Source organism: Sceloporus undulatus, chromosome 4 (genome assembly GCF_019175285.1).
Source record: "Sceloporus undulatus isolate JIND9_A2432 ecotype Alabama chromosome 4, SceUnd_v1.1, whole genome shotgun sequence".
NCBI classification, from domain to species: Eukaryota; Metazoa; Chordata; class Lepidosauria; order Squamata; family Phrynosomatidae; genus Sceloporus; species Sceloporus undulatus.
Genome location: NC_056525.1, coordinates 88,260,773 through 88,282,364, shown reverse-complemented (window position 1 = coordinate 88,282,364; position 21,592 = coordinate 88,260,773). Strand labels below are relative to the sequence as shown.

Genomic DNA, 21,592 nt, shown 5'->3' with positions numbered 1-21,592 from the left:
TTCACATCTCTTCGCAACTCTTTACATACTTATTCAAGCAAGGATTTACTAGTCAATTTTGTCTTTTGGCAAGACAGAAATCCTGTAAGTGTTTTTCCTGAAATCTTCCAGGTAACTGGGCACAAGATTGAACATCTCTTCAAAATAATATATTTTACAGAGAAGCAAACATTTACTAAATTTTAAGCTTTTCCCCTTTGTCCTGCAGGAGTGGATGTCCATTTGTGTTATGGGAGTTGGGGGGGGGGGGAGTAGGTGCATCTACACTGTAGAAATAATGCAGTTGGACACCACTTTTAAGTGCTGTAGCTCCATCCTATGGAATCCTGGGATTTGTAATTTGACGTTCCCTGCCAAAGGTCTAATCTGCATTGCAAATAATGCAGCTTGACACCGCTTTGACTGCTGTGGTTCAATGATATAGAATCTTGGGATTTGTAGTTTGTTGTGGCACCAATGCTCTTTAATAGAGAAGGCTAAATATCCCACAAAACTACAAATTCCAGGAGCCATGGCAGTTACAGTAGTCCCAAATTGCATAATTTATTCAGTGAAGATTAGACCGGAGTGGTGTTGCCTCACAAAACTAGCATATAATCATACCAGGGTTGTTGTGTTTTTTTTAATGGCGTATGTGTGTTTTAGTCATGATTTTAACTTTAGTATATTTTAATGTAATTTTATACTGTTTTTAGATTATTTTAACTGTTTTTGTTAAATTTTATTTCTTACAAAAGCAATTTACATGTAAACTAATACACCTTGTATTTTCTTAATATTACTAGCTTTCTAATATTGTGTTGTTATATGCTTCATATTGCTTTCTGTTCATTCAGTTCTAGAAATATGGACTTCCACATTGAGTTCTTAATCAAAAGGAGATAAGATCAGAAAATAAAGCTATGATAGTAACAAATCCTAATTATGTCCATTTGCTTACTTCAGCCTCATACAAATCTTACTGTCCGCTTTGAACTAATCTCAGCCAAACTAATACCGGGAGCTGTAGTAAAAGAAAAAGAATCAAAGGAAGCTTTTTTACCACCACCTGTTTTTACAGAAATTGAGTATTAATTCCCAATCTGTATTGAAAGTCTTCATTGATTTTCCATTTATTTGTTCAGATAACTTGTCCATTTGAATGTGGTCCATACGTTTCATTAACCATTCGTCTATCGTTTGCCTAAGATTATTTAACTGTTTTAAATTTTATTGCATTTTTTTTAATGTTTCTTTATCTGTGAGTTATCTCAGGTCTCTTCTGGGAGAATGGCAGCACACAAATCAAACAAAACAAAACTACAAATCCCAGGATTCCATAGCATTAATCCATGGCAGCTAAATTGGTGTCAAAAAGTGCATCATTTGTGCAGCCATTATGAATCTCTCCGCCTATCAATCTTCTGTTTATGGCTCCATGCATCCACACTGCAGAAATAATCCCTTTTGGCACCGCTTTAACTCTTTTCTGGCTCAAGGCTATGGAATTCTGGGAGTTGGAGTTTGTTGTGCGCTCTGCACTGGGCCCCACAACAAACCCCAACTCCCAGAATTCCATAGCCTTGAGCCAGGTCAGTTAAAGCGGTACCAAACCGGGTTTATTTCTCCAGTGTGGATGCAACAAATGCATCCCATTTCTGTTTTGAGGTAGCCCATCCCACAAAAAAAAAAACAACAACAGCTGTCTATCAGGGAAGAGCCATCTTAAATAAGGGCTGCCCGACTTCTCTTAAGGGTTGCCTAGCGACAGGTTAGCCATCTTTACTGAGGGCATCCGCTCACTAGGAGTCAAGGGCAAAGAGTGGGCGGTGCCTGCCTTCGTCCATAAGGAGAGGCTAAGCCGAAGAAGCCATCTTTGTTATGGGCAGAGGCGGCGTCAGCGGCGCTGCGTCAGCTGACAGGGCGCTTCGCTTTCCAAGATGGCCGCCGCCTGGCTGGGGATGGCGTTCTCGGGGCGCAAGAGGAAGAAAGGCAGGGCGCCGGCCTTCTGGTCCTTGGGAGCCTTGTGGCTGACGTGCCTCGCGGCGCGGAGCGTGGCCAGTGGAGGGGAGCCTCCCTTGAAGTGCGAGGACCTGAGAGTCGGGCAATATCCTGGATCTGGAGCGAGAGGGAGGCCTAGGAGGCCTGATAAGCCCTTGGTTGCCATGGCGACGGGCCTTGCAGACGGGGCCTCTGCGCTGCTTCAGTTGCAGCTGAGCTTGAGGGGCTATTTGTTGCTTTGCTGCTAATAGCGGCCCTGTGGGTGAGGCACCTCCAAGACACCCCATCCTCCAACTCCCAGAATGCCATAGCCTTCCCTAGCAACAGTGTTCTGCTTGTTGTTGTTGTCACCCATCAGATTATGAAAATTTGTTTAGAAGAAAATGCTCTGGGTTTGTTTATTTGTTTGTTTTTATTTGAAATCTATCTCCTCAGTAATATACAGAGGCAGTCTATGGCCTTTGGTCAAAGTGTATTGTGTACCAAGCCTGGCGTCAGCTGAGAAAGCAGCCTCCTTTTTGTAGATTGTTTCGACATAACTTTACATTCACCTGTTTATGAGGGAGCCTCGCAGATAAGATCGTTTTAGCCCACGTAAGGTCGGCCTTTGAGAACATTGCTATAGTTGAAGCAGCCCTAATTGGAAGATACTGACTTGAGTACTCAGTTGTATATCTTTACTCCTTATAGCCACCCTCCCCATTCCTATCCTTTTGATTTCTTGACTGCAATCTCCATTCTTATCAATGCTTGTTCCAAGTTATGGGGAAACTTTACTTCTATTTCTTCATTGTCTAGGCTGAATTTGTGTAGATCCTCCATGCTCATTATTTTTGCTTCCTTTATGTTCAGCAACAAGCTTGCCTTTGCACTTTCTTCCTTGATCTTCCTCAGTAGTTGTCCAGAGTCTGTGATGTCTTCTGCTAGTAGTATAGTGCCATCTGTGTATCTTGGCTTGTTGATGTTCCTCTTACCTTAACTCTTTTCTTCTGAGTTTACTCCTGCTTTTCATATAATATGTTCTGCATACAAGTTGAAAAGGAAGGGTGAAAGGATGCAACCTTGCCTGACCCCTTTGCCAATTGGGAACCATTCTGTTTCTCTGTATTCTCTTCTAACCGTAGCCTCCTGTCCTAAATACAGAATCCTAATCAGGACTATCAGATGTGGTGGTACTCCCATTCTCAAGTTGAAGGGTTTCACGGCTGGAATCCATAGTTTTTTTGTGGTGTTTTCAGGCTATGTGGCCATGTTCTGGAAGAGTTTATTCCTGATGTTTTGCCAAGAGACAATGGCTCATTAATTAAATAGACACCCTGAGATCAACACAGAGATTAACATGTAAATCACTTCCTTTCAACAAAGGTCAAACAGTATGTGTGTATAGATATACATATAGATATATATACCCCAGTCACTCCCAGGCCCGCATTCTTTGAAGATGCCAGCCACAGATGCTGGCAAAACATCAGGAATAAACTCTTCCAGAACACTGCCACATAGCCCAAAAAACCCACAAAAAACTATGTACTCCCATTCCTCTAAGAGCCACCCATAGCTTATCGTGATCTATGCAGTCTCTAAAACATTGTGATTTTCTTTTGGAATTCCTCCATTAGCCATTGTATGCTCCTTGACTAAGAAAACCCTGTGAAACTCATGGGGTCACCATAAGTCAACACGTGCCTTGAAGGCACATACACACAGCTATGAAAATTATATTAATCTTCCTCCAAACAGGAAAGGATGGTAGTGACAAAGAAGCATGTTGTGGCACAAGGGAAGGTAAATAGTGTGGTTTTAGTTTAAATCGTATACTGTATAGTGAAGCCACCCAGCTTGAAACCATGCTGTGTGGGAAAACGTGTAACTTAAGCAGGTAAAGAAGAAGAGTAATGATAATTTCCAACACATGTCTTCCCGCTATACTGATTATACGTATTGGAGAAAGGTGTATTCTTCCTCCTGAGGTGTAGGAAAAGAGCTGCTCACTTGCATGCAGTTCTTAGGGAACAAGGTGGTAAGATATGTGGAGACATCACAGGATAGTAGTAACAATGCATGGAGTGCAGCTCTTCTCATTTCCTCTCACTGGGAATCCAGGCAGCCTTGCTCTCTATTGCCTCACATTTTATCTCTTTTCCATCCAGCTTTTTGCCTTATTACCTGCCTACCCTCTAAGTATACTTGAACTTGATGTACTGAAATCGGTGTGGTTTACGTTCGTCACATCTAACTCAAATCCCATTTATTTTAATGGTGCAACTTAAGTATTACTAAGTATTGATCTGGCCTAATGTTTGGAAATTATAAAGCATTTAATTTTTTGTGGTTGGACTACTGTAGAAATGAGGAAGAAAGCACAGCTTTTCTAAAAATGTACTTTTAAAGTCATACAAAGTATGAAACTATAAAACATTAATCACTTTGGGAGGAATTGTTTTGTAAATCTTGAATGGTGAATGAAGAATTTAGAAGTGCTGGAGGTTGTTAAAGCTGACGTGAGTTAATTATTTTAACACAAATGTTTTTTCTTAACAGATGTTCTACTTGTCTTTTTCAGAAGAAAGACTCACTTTTGTCACCAGGGATTATTCCCAGTAAAGTGTGGATAGGATTGCCACATGACTTGAAATGTTGTGCATACTGCTCCAGGATGTAGGCCGCATTAAGCACAACAAGACTTAATTTTCAGTAAATGTGCATAGGACTTGTTGCATCACATTTAAGTACAACTAGAAGTTATGAGAGATTTCTGCTTCTCTGTGAAATGAAAGTTTGAAGGCACTCTGGAGAAGCCTTTGCTCAGCGCAGGTGCTGAAATGCAGGCTATAACTTCTTCTTCTGTAACTGTGGCTTATTAGCTTCTGCTTAAATGCCTCTATTGAAGAAGAACTCACCACAACCACACTGTGCAATCTAAGACAGGCTGCATTCCCACGAAATAATCCAGTTTGACACTACTGTAACTGCCATGGTTCAGTGCTATGGAATTCTGGGAATTGTTGTATGATCTATTTAATCTTCTCTCTTAGAGAGTTCTGGTACCACAACAGCTACATTTCCCAGGATTTCATAAAGTGGTGTCAACCTGGATTATTTATGCAGTGTAGATGCAGCTATAGTTTTTTTTTTTTTTTTTTACTTCCAAACAAGTTGTTCCTTCCCACTTTTCTTTATAAAATCTAGGTCAGTAGTTTGTGATCACTAGGTCATAATGACTGGAGCATTTGGAAGCTGAAACCTGGTAAACCACTTACTGATCTAGATAAATGTGACACTGCTGATGTCCTTGTGCTGTGTGACACCTCAGTTGAGATAGTCAGTGATGTAAAGTGGAGGGGATGACAGTGTATAGGAAAACAACATATTGAAACAGAAGAAAGAGGAGGAGGAAGAGATCTGAAGCAGGAGAAAACTGTTATGCAGTGTCTAATTAAGCTCTGAGTTGTAATGTTTTTATAAGTTGCAGACACATCATGTAGGCTTCTGTACTCTTAGTCTTAATATTACAATGCAAAGAAGAACTAACGGCTGTTGTTGTAAACTGGTTAATAAATTTGTTGTGGTGCTGCTGTTGAACACTTTCAGCTCACATTTGTTTCCCTTAATTCTTCTAACATATATTTGTGAAGATCCTAAAATAGACAATGAGACACAAGAACCCTTGAAGTGTACCAACCACACTGCATATGGTAAGGACTCCGGTAGTCAAATGCTTCTGATCGCCTTAATATTGCACATTATTTTATGAAATGATGTTAATGGTCAGGGAACATAATTAGATCCACCTTTCCACTGATCACATATGTCTTTTTAGTGATGATCAGAAACACTGTATATAGGGCTTTCTCCTGCATGAGTTAATACTAGAGTGGTCTGTATTATTCATAATTGGTTGCATGTGTAGTGTGTTTATTTAGTGGTAGTATGTGAAGCTCTTTGGTTATGAACTTTTCCCCATGTGTCTTGATAGTAATTTCTAGTAATTAGATAATTTAGGTTATATATGGACACATATAAATACTCTGTGTCACAAGTGGAAAAGAATTCAAACCATTTTTGGGGAAACATTCCACAATACCAGTCATGTTAATTTGTTAAATCTGACTGGATTTGAAATATATCATTCCCTTTTTCTAAATACTGTATGTTTTTAATTTAATCTGTGCTAAATTAATCATGTGTTGTCATTTTTCTTTGTGTTATGTTAGCTGTATTGACCAAAGCCTTATAAATATTTGTTTCATGTGTTCTTTATTGAAGCCTTTCAATGGGACTCAGCACACAATGTTCTTGTTTTTGTGTCCTCAGTTCCCTGCCTTCCAGCACCAAATATAACATGTAAGGATTTTAGTGGAAATGAAACCAAGTTTACTGGAACAGAAATCGGGTTTTATAAGCCTGTAGAATGTCGAAACGTGTAAGTAAGAGTTGTTGTTGTTAAGCTTTATTTATATGTCTGCTCAGTACATAGTGGCTCTACTAAACATTAGGTATATTAGTTACAAATTTATTATATATGAAAAATCTTATATATTTCAAACGCCTTTTTATTTTTTCAGAGTGCTTTAGTCCACTTCCTCTTAGTGTTGTTGTAGATAAGTGAAGAATGAAGTGATAATACATCTGTCTTAAATGTGGTAAAACTACTTCACATTGACATTATATTTGTTATATTTATGGTCTGAAGGGATTTATAATCACCCCCAATAATTTGGCTTTTGGAGACCAGCTTTTTTTTTTTTTTAGCTTGCCTTATTTCTTTACCAGTTCAGTCTTGTGCAGAATTCGGTATATGAAGACAAATTTATTTCAGTAGGTTTAGACACGCTTTGGTCTTTTTATAGGAACAAACTTCAGATTGCTGATTGCCTTTTGCTTCTGTACACTGGATTATAGTCAGTCCCAAGTAGTGTATACAGAATTATGGCCTGAGTGCAGAACAGCTGATGTGAAGACAGTCTTAATTGGGCTAGGATTGGAAGCCTAATTTTTCCTTCTCCTTTCTAGTATTTTAATAGCCTATAATGCCTAGTCTGAGCCTCTAAAAATCATGTTTCAACTACATCAACCATTGGAATTCATACCTGGGCTAAGATTTGTTCTTGTGATCTAAAACTATTCTTTTGATAGCTATATGATACAAAATGGTTGCTAACCTTCTTTATCCTTGTTATTTTTTGCTGGTTTAATTCTCATGCTCTAGTTTTTTTTAAAATGGCATTCTATGAGTTGAGTGAGAATTCTTGTGTACCAAGTGTTGTAGCCAGAATTACTGTTATGGCTAGAATTAGTGTCGTTCTTGCGTTGCCTGTCTCCTCTGAGATTTCCTATGTCCCCTCAAATGAAACTAAGCTACTGATAATAAGAACACATCTTTTTATTAGTAGCAATAATTTTCTAGAAAATAGCAAGGGGCTATTCCTTCCTGGCACAAAGAATATCCCATTCATAGAGAGCAGTAGATCTGTTGAGCCTGTTTAGTTTTTTTTTCCCAGTTGTTTTTGGTTTGTTAAAGTTAATAGGAAATGGCTGAAATCGGGAAATCGGGATTTATTCATAGTGGTTTAGGTGACAGTGCTCCAAAATGCCTACAGTGTAACTCCAGGTTTTTTTGTGGGTTTTGTTACGCTCTGTCTTTTGACCTATAATTGACCTATACAGTTCTGTCTGAGTTCATTGGGGCTTCATCTGAAGAAAATAGATACAAGGCTGTCGCTTTAGACCAGCGGTTCCCAACCTTTGTTGGGCCGCGACCCCCCATTGGGGATGAAAGCCCCGCCCGCGGCCTCCCTGATTGGTTGGGAGGCTGGGAAGGGGCGGGACTTTCGGCTGCCTACAAGCCCCAGTGGGCTTGCAGTCCCGTCCCCTTCTCCCCATGGTTGCCTGACAGCCCCGGGGAGAAGAGGAGGAGGCGACCCCCGCCCCTTCCTCCTCGCGTGTGCATGCACCTGCGTGGAGAGGAGGAGGCGACCCCCGCCCCTTCCTCCTTGCGTGTGCATGCACCTGCGGGGAGAGGAGGAGGCGCCCCCCTGCCCCTTCCTTGTGTGTGCATGCACCTGTGGAGAGGGAGGGAGAGGAGGAGGTGCCCCCCTGCCCCTTCCGCCTCGTGTGTGCATGCACCCGCGGGGAGGGAGGGAGAGGAGGAGGCACAGGCACATGCAGGGAGAAAGGGAAAGGAGGGAGCGCCGCCCCCTTCCCCTTTTCCTGCCGATGCCTGCTCCAGCACTGGTGCCCATGGGGAGGCGGGGGTTTCCCAACCCGGCGACCACCGAGAAGGGGGAACCACTGCTTTAGACAGAGTAACTACTCTGTCTTTTAGCAGAGTAAAAACTTGTTCAGTCATAGCTATAAGTAGACACATCATATCTATCCAGAACCACAAAGTAAATTTGGAGTAGGCCAGATATAATTTACAATAATGGAACAGATTATCTGTGATATTGTCTTTCATTAGAACACACTGTTTACCCTTTATGACTGCAGCCTGCATGGCTGAAACTAACATGATAGTTCTCTATGCAGAGGTATGCTACTCTGACCCATTTACCACTTCCAAGACCTATTGCAGAGCTAGCCCCCCCCCCCATGCCTAGCCAGCTATTTGTGCCTGGAGGAGTGTGGGGGCAATTACAGAGGCATCTGGCTGTGTAACTGTAGCCCCATACAAAGTGATTACATTATCTGCTGAGGTCCATCTGGATATGAAAAAACTATTTTAGGCCTAGGAGAGCCTTTTTTAACTTATTAAAATTTATTTATTAAAATTATTATTATTAAATAATAAATACACAATTTATTACTATTATTAAATATTTATTAAAATCTAATTTACAAGCTAAATAATATACAATCAAAGATGAAGAAACAGAGGGAGGAAAAGAAGAAAATAATAAGAAAAAAGACACAGCTAATAAATTCTGACTAATGAAATGAAAAGAAAAATAAAAGAGAGAGAGAAAAATATTGTTCTACCATTAAAAGTCCAACTAAGTAATCCTACTCAAATTATTAATAATCATAGCCATAGATTATTACATCACTAGATTTCTTATTGCTCAAAAAAGTTCCATAAATGGTTTCCAATCTTTCAAAAAGTCTTCAATTGGCTTATCCTTCAGAGGCCTTCTTAACTGAAAATGACTAGAAATCACTTTCTCTTCACTGTTTGTGCTCAAGACTCTCCTTGACCCGAAAGGACCCTGGGATCCATATATGACAAAAATGCCCCACACCTACTAGAGAGCATGGAGGGGAACAAATATGTGTGCACACGTATGTATGTTTTTAAGATTCCAGGAAAGCCCTGTGGGGTCAAAAATGGCCCTGTGGACTGCATACAGGCTGTAGCCCAGACTTTGCACCAAACTTGGGGTAAAATGTCAACTTGTATTGACTTCCCTGTGTATAAGTGGTCATATTAAGTAAATCAGAGCATATTACACTTAGGGTAAAATTAGAAAAGTAGTCAAGACTGAAACATCTTTCAATTTCTACAGCATCCCCCTGTTCATGTTGCATTTCATTATTATAAATGTGATAGTACTGCAAACCTTAATTCCCAGAACGTTTGCTATTTTATGCATTTCTGTCCATGTGTTGTTGGTGTTTCAACATAGTTAGCTTTCCATTTAATCAAGCTTTGAAGCTGTTAGATTCTGATGTTAAATTTCTTATTGAACAGGCATCTGTACAGTGTTTCAAATTCATTTAATGAACATGATTTAACAAATTGGTTCAGACACATTTCTCTCCTTGTTTCTCATTCTAGAAATGGTTACTCCTATAAAGTAGCAGTAGCTCTGTCTTTATTTCTTGGATGGTTGGGGGCTGATAGATTTTATCTGGGATATCCTGCATTAGGTGAGTATATTTTAAATATTGGTCTATAGGGCAGCTTAATGGCTCCATATATATATAATTGATAACACATAGGCTATAGATTTCAACCACACTTAAAAAAAAGAGATTATCTCCAAGATAATGATATATCTATACTGTATATTTGCTCCAATTGTTAAATAGGATATAGCATGTGTCACTGGCCAGATCTGACGTTTCAAGGAACAGGCACAGCTGGCACACAATCTTAAATTGTATGAGTTCTTTCTTAGCCACTACCAACATCTGGGCTTCAAAGTTCAGGATAGGATCCACGAGTACACCCAAGCTGTGAACCTACATTTTCAGGAGAAATGTAACCCCATGTAGCAAAGACTGAATTCCCTTTCGCTGAACCACCTTTCAACTAATAAATAGCAATTGTCTTGTCTGCTTTAAATTTTAGTTTGTTCACTCTCATCCAGTCCATTACTAATGACAGGAACCAGTGCAGAAGAATCAAGACAGTTTTTTTTGGATTGAGGTGGAAAGTAGTAGAACTGTGTGTCATCTATACTGATGGCATTGCAGCCCACAATTAGAGACGATGTCTTCCAGCACTTTCACATATAAGTAGCATGCAGACAAAACAGAACCTGAGGGACCACATAGGCCAATGGCTAAGGATACTATGGTGACTGTTATTGAAAGTCACCAAAAAGCCTAGCAGAACCAATAGGAATACTCTCTCTGTCCAGTTCCTGGTAAAGGGCTTCCATCAAGGTGACCAAAGCTGTATCTGTCTTGTAGGTGTGGTACAGACAGCCGAAAAACGGCGACCTGGCAGCACCTGTTTTACCGCTGGAGGGAAACGGCAGCCACCAAACCGCACAGCTTCCTTTCGGTGGAAAAAGAACCCGCAACGGCAGCGTAATGGGTGCGCCACTGGATGCCACACAGTGTTTACATAACAATGGCGGCATCCATGTATACAGGGCACCACCATTTTTACGCCCTCATCACATGCTCTGCCCCGAGGCAACCTTAGTACATGATGAGGGTGTCCTTTTGGGCCCATCTGTACCGGACCGTAGACAGGCCTGAAACCAGATTTAAATGGATCTAGATAATATGTGTCATCCAGACACACATGAAGCTTGGCAGCCACCACACCCCACACTCCAGTACTTGGCACAAAAAATAGAATATTGGAAACTGACCTGTAGTTTGTCCAATACAGTGGCATCCAGGGAAGGCTTTTATAACTATCTCCTTCAGGCACAGTGGAACTCTGCTTTGTTTTGACCCCCCCTCCCTCTACCCATTCAGCCAGTCAGTTTTTGTTTGTTTTATTTTTAATAAGCTAAGAAGGCCAAGGGTCTAACACATGTGTTGGCTCTCATTTCTCCAAAATTTCCCTCCAGATCCTTGGGATGTACAAATTGAAAAGTAACCATCATTACTGGACAAGCAGGGGTCAAGTCAACATTCACTGGATCGGTGTTAATTATAGCATCCAAGTTGGAGTGCAGTAGAACAATTGTGCTGCAAAATGCCAGGCAAGTTGTTCACAATTCATGGTCTGGATTTTCCTCTTGTGGGCCAGTGTGTAAAAGAGCTCTGACCACTCCAAACAGCTCCACTGGCTGGCTCCTTGCAGATGCAATGGTAGCTCAGCAGAAATGTTTTTGTTGTGTTTTTTTTTCTGGTGGCAGAGTAGGCCCTCAGAGAGGCTTTAGCCTGCATTTGATTGGCTCCACTCCAACTTTTCTGTCAATGTCACTCTAATCAGCTTGTCACTTGTTTCATCTGCCAACTCCCTGGAAAACCAGAGTTAAGCTTCAGCAGAAGAAATAGCAGGATACTAGAAAGGAGGACACCCAGGAGCAATTCTGTCCCACCATTTTTCTATTCCAGAGGTCAACCACAACTTGGACAGAAAGACAGAGTCCTATTGTGTCTAAATGGGGTAGTTAGCCATCAGGAAACCATCTGAATCCACAAGCCTCATGGGGTGAACAAACCTTCTCCCACCCCTGCAGAGATTCTAAGTCCCAGCGGGCCTGAATTACACCAGATAGAGATTTAACAATGACAACAGAACAGTAGACTTTCAGATCGCCATCATCTCAACAAACAAACAAACAAAAAACACCTAGGTCCAAAGTGTGCCCAGCTGCTTAAGTGGGGCCAAATACCACTAGGGAGAAACTCATCATCATGATGGAGAGACCTGCGTGATTCCTGATAGGGCAATCTCAGCATGGATGTTGATGTCTTCCAATACAACAAGACAAGGTGACTTCGACATTAACCTGGCTCAAAGAACTGAAACAGTTGAGCAGCAGGATGGATTATACACCAACAAAATCTCTATTAAATCCTGGACATCCTCCTTTAGATATACACATGAGAACTCTGCAGACAATGGAATAGAGAGCCTGGTCAAGGGGGTGGAATCATGATAGATCAGTGCAACACCGCTTCCCTGGCCTTTAAGTCTCAGCTGCTGTTGGCCAGAGAACCCTGGCAGACAAAGCTGAGAGAGAATAAACCCTCCATACACACTTCATTCAGGTCAGCATGCTCAGCCAGAATCACTTCCTGAATGGCAGCAGTTTTATCATTCAATCACTTGGTGTCCACCAGCAGCTTTTTCAGCCTAGGAGACTGCTGTTAAGGCTATCCAGATTTTTTGGATTTAAGGCAACCAGCACCTTGTTACTTCTGCCGCTGTTAAAGTTTAACTGTTTACCTTCTCTGTATGTTGTTCTGACTTGTACCTTTGGGATAACTTCTTCATTAAGAATTCCATTAAAAACAGGCAGCAGTGTCTTGTTTAAAAGTAAACAAAAATTAACTTCTTAAGTGGGATTAGAGTTCCAGATGATAGGACCACATTTTTCTTATGTTTGCAAACCTAATGCACCTTACCACCAGATAGCACTTTATCAACATACATATCTTCTCCTACACATGTGGCAGAGCCTATTCTTTGTTCAGATTTTTGCAAAGTGGGATGAAGGTAATCAGGGACGGGAGGCAGGATGTTCAAAAATATTGTTCTGGACAGGGCACTAATACAACTTAGATTTGCTGGTAATCTTTGCACAGATGAGGATTTTTTTTAAAAAAAATTCTCAGCCCTCAGAAACGAATAGATCTTAAACAATTCATTAATACTCTAGGAAATTTTCCAGCTTCTAGACACACAATCCTACATGCTCTGTTGCTCAGGGCAATGAAGTGCTTAAGTTTTTATCTAGATCAGTTCTAGAGATATATTTGGAAAAAAACTGATTCAACACGGATTTGTCCCTTTTAGGATCTACTCCATGCACATGTGGGCAGCAAAAAGGCTGTTCTTGGCTACCATTGTTGCTTCAGCACAATCTCATCCAGGGTATGTGCTTTGAATAGCTATGGGGCTAATACATCCTGTAGCCCAGGATAATGAGGAGAAGGAGTCAGAAACCCACTGAAAAGATTTTTTCAATAAAATTTATTCGTATTAGCTTGGAGTTCACATTGAGGGTAGATTTTATATTTTTTAAATGACAGAGGTAGAAGTCCTTGATTAAATTATGAGCTGCAGTACATATTAAAGGGGCAAAACAGACAATCAAAATAAGCACGTTTCCAGCCAGCTTTGAGGCAGGGCATTTAGATGAGACTGCCCTTGAAGCTGGCCGAAAAGCACACCCAAACTGTGCCATGGGGAGAAAAGTCGGATTAAAAAGTAACTGGATTTTTCCACTTCTTCCTAGAAAGTGTGCTCCTTTGCATGTACGTATAAATGCACCAACGCAGGGCTGCTCTAAAGGGACGCTCTTTCCAAACCCTAAGTCTAATTGTGCATGTAAATGCCCCATCACAGAAGTGCATTTAAAATGGATGGAGCTGCTGTGCTCAAGTGCTGAGGGTGGTAGTGCCCAGAAGAGAAAGTGTGACATCTCTCATGGAGATGAGTATAACATACACAAAACAGACAGTCATAGAGGGGGCATGGGGTTAAAGGGAGCATGACTGAATCTTAGCAGCATCTGTATAGACAGACCTCTGCTCCTGTGCCTTGTGCATATGAAATGTTGCAAATGTATGCAGGTTCACAGGGACAGCCATGGTCATGGAATGGGATGGCAGTGATCGATGGTTCACTTCTGTAAAGGTGCTCAGGGATGGTGAGGGGTAATACTAAAAAAAAAGTACCTAGCGGCATGACTTGAAGCTGTGCCATGTGGTCATGACATGTGCGCTCCAGCCACCTTGGGAGCAGGTGGTGTGGTTGGTGGAGTTTCAGTGCAGCTTTGGAAAAGGCAGCTTCAAGCTGATTTTTCCTGCCTGTGTGTTTCACTCCATAGATACTTTTCTTTTATTTCTGAACTCTTTTGCTCTGTTGCCACGAAGTGTTCTAGTGATAATGGCCCTTTCTGTTCTGAGTTGTTGCTGGCAACAGCAGTGCCTATGCTTTTACATGCTTGGCTGAACATGTTTTAATTATTTATTTGCCCATATTTTTATAAGTGTAGCAAGCCTCAAACCCTTTCAGATTATAGAGTGTCATGTTGATATTCCCCCATGGAATACCAATCCATTATGTCTGTCACTCTTCTGCATGTTAGATAAATAGACAGTTTTTGGATGCCAATGTATTATTACAGCACTTAAAAACATAGAGCAATCCAGTATATGCAAACAGTTTGTTCCAAAGCTTTTCCTAAACTGCAACAACCTTGTGTTCTGACAGCTATTCACTACTGTGTTAATACCATTCTTTTACAATATGTTATATTATGTTTGACACAGATCTGTGCCTGTAAGTTGCTGCTATCTGAAGTGTTTAGACAGATGCAAGTATTAGTAATACAAACTGTTGTGCCTAAAAGAATAACCAGCTCTGCTACAAATCCTGAAGGGACTTTCTCTATAGTAACTTTCCTGTGGTGACATGGTACCATTGTGCATCCACAGTCTCAAAACTAAATACAGTTATTGAAGACTGAATAAGAACTAGCACGAGTTGATTAATATTTAATTTGGAAGGGACATAGATGGATTGATGCTGTAATTAAATGCATCATTACAGATTATAGAATAATAAGATAGCAGGGACTCAAGGTGCACAAGTCAAACCTTCTGCCTGTACAGCTTAACATCATGTACTGTGAAAGCTCTTGTTAATGACTTTGGAAGGTGGTACTAAATGAGCATCTTAGATTTGCCCTTAAGGTGGGCTAAATTACTCATTTTGTGTTAGATCTGCCTTTCATAGGTTTGTGTCTGACTTTTGCATATGCAACCACTCTGGTTACTCCAGGCATTTTGCTATTGATAGCCCAGCACAAAATGGTTACACACACACACACACACACCTCCCTACCACCCTTAGTTTGAAAAGAAGGCTGTTGCATGTGCATACATTTGTGAGTTTTTCAGCAGTTCATTAAATTTCTTTAAAGTACATATGTGTTGGTAACAGAAGGCTACTGATAGGGAAGCACTGAAAAACAACTGCGTTGCTAAAATACAGCCCTTCAAAGTAATTCCTGAAGGGCTTTTAGGAAATGAAACATGTTTGAAGAAAGTATTGTTTAAAAACTACTTCCATGGTAATTCTAATATCCTTAAACACAATTGCTCATTGTTGTAACTGTTTCTTTGTTCACAGGTTTATTAAAGTTCTGCACAGTCGGGTTTTGTGGAATTGGTAGTTTGATTGATTTCATTCTGATTTCAATGCAGGTAAGTTCACAACATCAGAATTAAAGGCATTGGACAAGGTCCAAAAAACTACTTAGGCTTCCACAAGAGGCTTAATGCTAGTCCAGCAGCTAGTCATTTGAACAACTCACTCTCATTTGATATCACAAACATCTTTTAAAAAATTCTTCAAATTGAAAAGCAGTTTGTATAATGTGGATGGGTTTGTTGGGTTTTTTTTAACTGAATATTTTTATTTTATTTTATTTGCATTTAGGGGAGAATTCTGGCCATTGTTATTATCATCAACATTTTACTGATTTTTGATACATAAACAAGTATTACTTGTGTTCTTTCTTAATCTTTCCCATCCTGTTTCTTCATATTTCTTTCATTGCTGGTAAAAATGAAACAGGAGTAAAAAAAAAATGAGTGAGGGAAAGACAAAAAACAGATGAAAGCAACCAGAAAAATACATGAAATGTTTTTGAATTTTAGATTTTTCTCTAACTTATTACAGCTTTATTAGGTTCAGTGTCAGTTTGTCCAAGCTACTAGTAGTGCCACTACTGGTTGTGCAAGTAGCCAACACCAACTCTTGTACTTTTTCCTCTATCGGGATAAAGCCTATTGGGAGTGCCATTGCATTTCATACACATAAATATTCTTGTAATTTTATTTCCCCACATTTACTGTGACAAACCGAGTACAATGTGGAAGTACATGTATATTAGATTGTATATAGTTGCTGTAATTTCCACTGCCTTATGGCAAAGCTAACAAAATTGCTTCCTTTGTTATAGCATTGCAGATATTTGTGTACCTTTCATTTACCACACAGTACTGAATTTTCTCTTGTAGGTAATCTAGTGAGATCATCAAACGAGTCCAAATACAATCTAAGTATAACAAATTTATCTATGAATCACTCCAAAAATATTTGAAAGAGAATTCCAGACATGTTATTTTTGGAATAATCATTTTTTGAGCTCTAAAAAGAGGCATTGTGTCTTGTTGAGGGTGGGATAATGTTTTTCAGGAATTCTTTGAGGTTTACATGGTTCAAAATAGGCTTTTTCCCATTTAAATGTAATAATTTCTCTTCTAGATTGTAGGACCTTCAGATGGCTCTAGTTACATCATAGATTATTATGGAGCAAGGCTTACTAGACTGAGTATTACAAACGAGACATTCAGAAAACCTCAGATATACCCCTAAACATACCAGTAAGTGCCTTGATCAGGTTATGTGAAGGATTCCATAGATGACTATTTACTGTAATTCATTTGTATTAAATGTATGTTTAGCAAAGGAGTGGAATTCACCAAGTTGTGGTCTTTCCATTCATTTCATTGTTGGTTTCCTAAAACTATCTTAAAAATTCATAATGTTACACATTAATTGAACTAGCACATTCTTACTGCATGCATTCAATGGGATTGTTATTGCTTCATTTTCTTACTGCTTAATGGGCTCCTTGAAAACATGGATGAATTTATTGGGTAGCTTGTTACAATGTTAAAAAAAAGGATATACACGCATACATACAACTGATACATGCGAATGTGCACACTCCTGTAGAATCAACTCCTAACACATTTTAAGAATGTTAATTGATCTTAATGCAGCCACACTGGTTTCAAAACTATTACTAGAATGTGATAGTTTGTAACCTTTGTTTTGGGCTTTTGTAGGACATGACGTAAAAAGGGCAATGTTGGATTGGAATAAAATCATGAATTGCTGAGAAGAGAGACTGCTTCTTTGAGAAAAGTTGAAATATAAATCACACAAACAAATAAACAAACAGTAGTAATATATAACTACAGCAACACACACACACACACACACTTATACTATAGTATATAGTTATTTTTAATAATTACTCCCACAAATTTAACAACTCAGTATGTGAATAAGTCCAAGATGTATCTTACTAAAAGCAAATGCCCCATAGCCTGTAATCAACTGAATACACAGAAAGTACACAAATTCCCCCACCCTATGTTTTTCATTTGTGCTGTGGTTTGGAAATAGGAAGAAACTGCTAAGTAGAAAAAGCAACACCTGCTATTAATAATGTTCTCTATAATGAGTCAAGCCCACTGCTTAAAAAAAAAGCATCATACATCTTTTGGCAAAGGTAATATTTGGTTCCCCACCCTTTTTCTTCATGCTTTCTGTAGGTGGCGCCAAACCCCATAGCTAAAATCAAACTTTGTAACAGTTGAAGGTGCTTCAGTTGCTGTGTAGAAATCTCACACTAATTAATAAAACTAAACTTATGCTTAAACTGGATTCTCCTTCAACCTCAGGCAAATGCAAGACTTTAATCTAGCCTTCTATTTTGTGTGCTAGCATAGCAAAATGTTAAATCTGCAGAATTTATTTTTCTGTCTTTATGATCGCTCCATACTTCTGGAACTTCTCCTTATTTACTCCTTATGCATGATAAGATCTTGTGCATGCTGCAGCAGTCCTTAAAGGTATTAGAAACATGTGTGAGAAAGTTTTCAAAACCTTTTAGGTTGGAAGGAAAGCATATAGCTGCTTTCCTGCGACATCTTTGGTTGTATTCATGGTTATATGTCAAGTTTTTAGAATGTGTTTGACAAATATAATAAGATGAGATTCTGGTTGTGTGTCTTCTCAGGTGAAGAATTTCATGAAAGATAATAAAAATTAATGTACAAAATCCTGCTTTACATTTGAATATGTATATACCAGAGCATTTGTTTGGAATTGTGTTAATTTTGCCACTGTTTTTTAAAGAAAAATTATCATATAAAAAGCTGTGTTCTGTATTTGGTTTTTTTTTTTTTAAATAAATGTCATAATTATTATAGCAATAGAGTATAGCAGCTTTACCCCAAGGGATATCCATGGATGGGAACTTTAAAAGCCCAATTTTCTCTTTTCAACCCTCCACAGTATTTTCTGTTGGGAGAAAATGAAGATGAACATATGTATGAAACTGCTATAGAGCATTGGCCTGTCATATCCAATATGGCTACTCTGACAATAATTCTCAAGGAAAGTTTGTGTCATTTAAAGACTTTGTGTAGCGATCTTGATGTCAATATGGAATAGTTGCTGTTCACACTCTGAAAGAGTTATTTGACTTGTATGCTTGACTTCCTGTGAAGAGGAATAAAGAAACTACTGTTACAGGCGCTTTGCTATGCTGCAGGTACCAAAGGGGTAGGAGAACGTTATTGTAAACTATTCTTTCATAGTCCACAGTAGAGATTACGAATATGATTTCCGTCAGATTTTCAGGCAAGTATTAACTAATTAATATTTTTTTCTTTCAGAGTTTAGCTCCATATCCTCCATTTTTATGTGAGGAAGATGCCTGAATCATAAAGTATGGAAGTGGACTTCGTTCACAGGATGTGATTTGAAGGAGTCACTAGACTTTCTGCACAAGCTGTAACTTGCAGACCACTTCATCAAACACAAAACAAGTTTGAGCTTTTGTGGCATGGTTTTAACATAGCCTCATTAAGAAGCAGACAAGGACTTGCTTTTTAAATGTTAAATAAGAATAAGCAGTGGACATTATTTATAGTAAATCTATTGTGCAATACTGTATAGTGGACTTCATACAAGTTGTACAAAACTGTGAAAAGCATGTGTGTAAATATAAAAGGAAAGGCAGGAAGAAATGACTTCACATTCAGCATCCCTTTCCCTACTGCTCTTTAAAAGCAAGAAAAGAATTCAAACAAAAAATGTTGTTTTACAGATGTACAAAGTTCCAGCTCATTCGCTTTCTCCCTCTCTTGCATCAAGTACATCCTGTACTTTTGGCAACAAGTTGACTGGATATTTAAAAGCTGCGAACTGCTCTGAAAGTTTCACATAGTGGGTTATGGGCCATGTGTGTTTGATCAAAATTCAATTACTGCACTGTGCCAGGCTTGGAAACCTATCATTGCAAGTTATGAAGTATGACGAAATAAGCTACTCTAATTGGTTCAGTATGGAGAGCAGTCTCAACCAAGCTTGTTATGATAAATAGCTTCCTGTGTTAAAGGTTCTCTGGAGCTTAAGTGTCTTGGCTCACCTCCTTCAACAGAATAAGAATATTGTTCCCTAGGAACACTTACATCACTGTCCCTCTTCCCAATTCAGAATTAGATGTTTGTAGCATTTTTCATTTTGCTCTCATTGAAGGATATAAACAGTGGGTATTGCTATCATTTCCCTTGTCTTCCATGCTGTCACATCTCCTTCCAGTCATAAAGTGTCTTGCATCCCACGGGTACAGAGGTATAGAGTATTTTGATATTTCAACACAACTACTGTTATTGACAACTTTACTTTTGTTAGTTATGCTATGTTGCCACTTGGGGAATGGTAAGTGATATTTAAAACTGAACCCACTTTTTAATATCTAAAATAAGAGCAGGAATGCAAAGTGGCACTAGGCCTACCCTAGCGCTTGCTCAGTGTGTAGCTTGATAGGATGAACTTGGTTCCATGCATGAGAATGCTGACTTGATAGTTTTAACAGCTTCTGCTTTTAGAAGAAGAATAGGCTTAATAGCTAACAAAGCTAATGCACAGAATAATCTCCACCCATTTTGTGTGTGTGTACACATGTGTTTGTATGTAGGTAAGCAGGCAGAAAGTAAATCAAGATGTATTGATGGTTCTTCATGCAATTTTTAGTAGATCAGCAAAGGGTTCCAACTCCCAATGGTTTCTAAAAAGTGATAAATCCTCCCCTCTGCCCAGTTAGGGATAATGGAAAAAGAGGAATAGATTTGTGAGCAGGGATGTATGTGCATATTACATGGAGAACAAAATCTTGAGAGAGAGAGAGAGTGTGTATCCCGTATTGGGAGAAAAATGTATAAATTAAATGATAAACCAATAAGGATATTAAATAAATAAATGAACAACACCTCATTTCTTAAATCTGAGCTGCCCTTTTGTACCTGACTTGTTGAACCAATGAAAAACCAAGTAGATCACACAGTTCTCTCAACTGCACATATTTGGACAACAGCACTCACTGGTCTGTGAGGGCAGTATCTCATGTTCCCCACTGTTTTAGGAGAAGGTTGTGCAATATATAGCGACTGATACTATTGCTGAAGGAGCTAAGAAAATATGAGCTGTATTCTTGCTGGGGTTTTTTTTTTTTTTTAAGAACTCTGACTTTCTGGTCACAGATTAGTTATAGTAATAGGTCATAACATTTTGCATACAATGATACAGCATACCATTGTTATTATCCAGTTACAGTACTGTTTTTTTCTTAGCTTTGATCTTATCTTAGCTTGCCATTATATTTAAATGTTCTGTTTAACCTTCTGCTAAAAGATGTATGTTATGCTGAAGTTGGCATTTCTAGCTTGTAGTAGATTTGCAGAAAAAGTCTCCCATTTAAAAAAAAAGCAATATCCTTAGTCATCACTTAAGCAATGATGAAGTACGGCAGTACAAAATTAGAGGGAGGAAAACTTGGTGTAATAAATGTAAGTATACACATCTCATTAAGATGGGAAATAAACCCTTCCATTGTTTTTGTAAATAGGATGTGATCAAATGCTTTAGGATAGTGGAGCGTACACTTGAAATGTAAAATGTCCTTAGACAATATTGCCCTGCAGGTCCCCCCCCCCAATAGCAGGTAAATGATAGTAATCAGGTTATAGTTTTTAATAAAGTTCCCACAAGAAGGAACTTTACCTTTAAAAATAGAATGTGACTGCGGGCACTTATGCTAATCTTCCTTTTGGCAAATCAGCTTTTTTTTTGTATTGAATCTCGCTTGATTGAATAGCACTGGAGCTGCCAGAGTAAATGCTATTATCAGTGTACAGTAATTAAGGAAATAGTCCTTGTCACTCGAATAGCATCCAGGCTGTGCCTGCTGTAATAAAGTTAAATGATAAAGAAATCTCTTTAAATAAAGTGCAGCTACTGGAGTGTGGTTACTTCTGAAATGCAGTGGAACAGTGCAGTGGAGTATTATTGGTGATAGAAAAATGTGCCCACTGAACACAATGCAAATGTCAACTTCTAAAATAATCAATCTTCTGATTTAAAGCTAGAGAATCTTCCATCTTTAAA

General features: G+C 39.0%; 1 protein-coding gene across 5 annotated transcripts; it reads left to right on the top strand.

Moving 5' to 3' along the window:
* Window positions 1–1,897: 1,897 nt before the first annotated feature.
* Window positions 1,898–20,901, top strand: TM2D1 (TM2 domain containing 1). Of its 5 annotated transcripts, none has more exons than XR_006103540.1 (8): window positions 1,898–2,086; window positions 5,602–5,675; window positions 6,295–6,403; window positions 9,755–9,846; window positions 15,473–15,546; window positions 16,613–16,731; window positions 18,437–18,695; window positions 18,820–20,901. XR_006103540.1 is itself a non-coding variant. In XM_042463618.1 (7 exons), the coding sequence occupies exons 1-6, from the start codon at window positions 1,920–1,922 to the stop codon at window positions 16,721–16,723; spliced, it is 627 nt and encodes a 208-aa protein (XP_042319552.1). In that variant the 5' UTR covers window positions 1,898–1,919; the 3' UTR covers window positions 16,724–16,731; window positions 18,820–20,901. The 5 variants fall into 5 exon arrangements, 1 of the variants encoding a protein (XP_042319552.1); XR_006103539.1 differs by having other exon boundaries at window positions 18,437–18,706; XR_006103541.1 differs by having other exon boundaries at window positions 16,366–16,731; window positions 18,437–18,706.
* The last annotated feature ends 691 nt before the right edge of the window (window positions 20,902–21,592 follow it).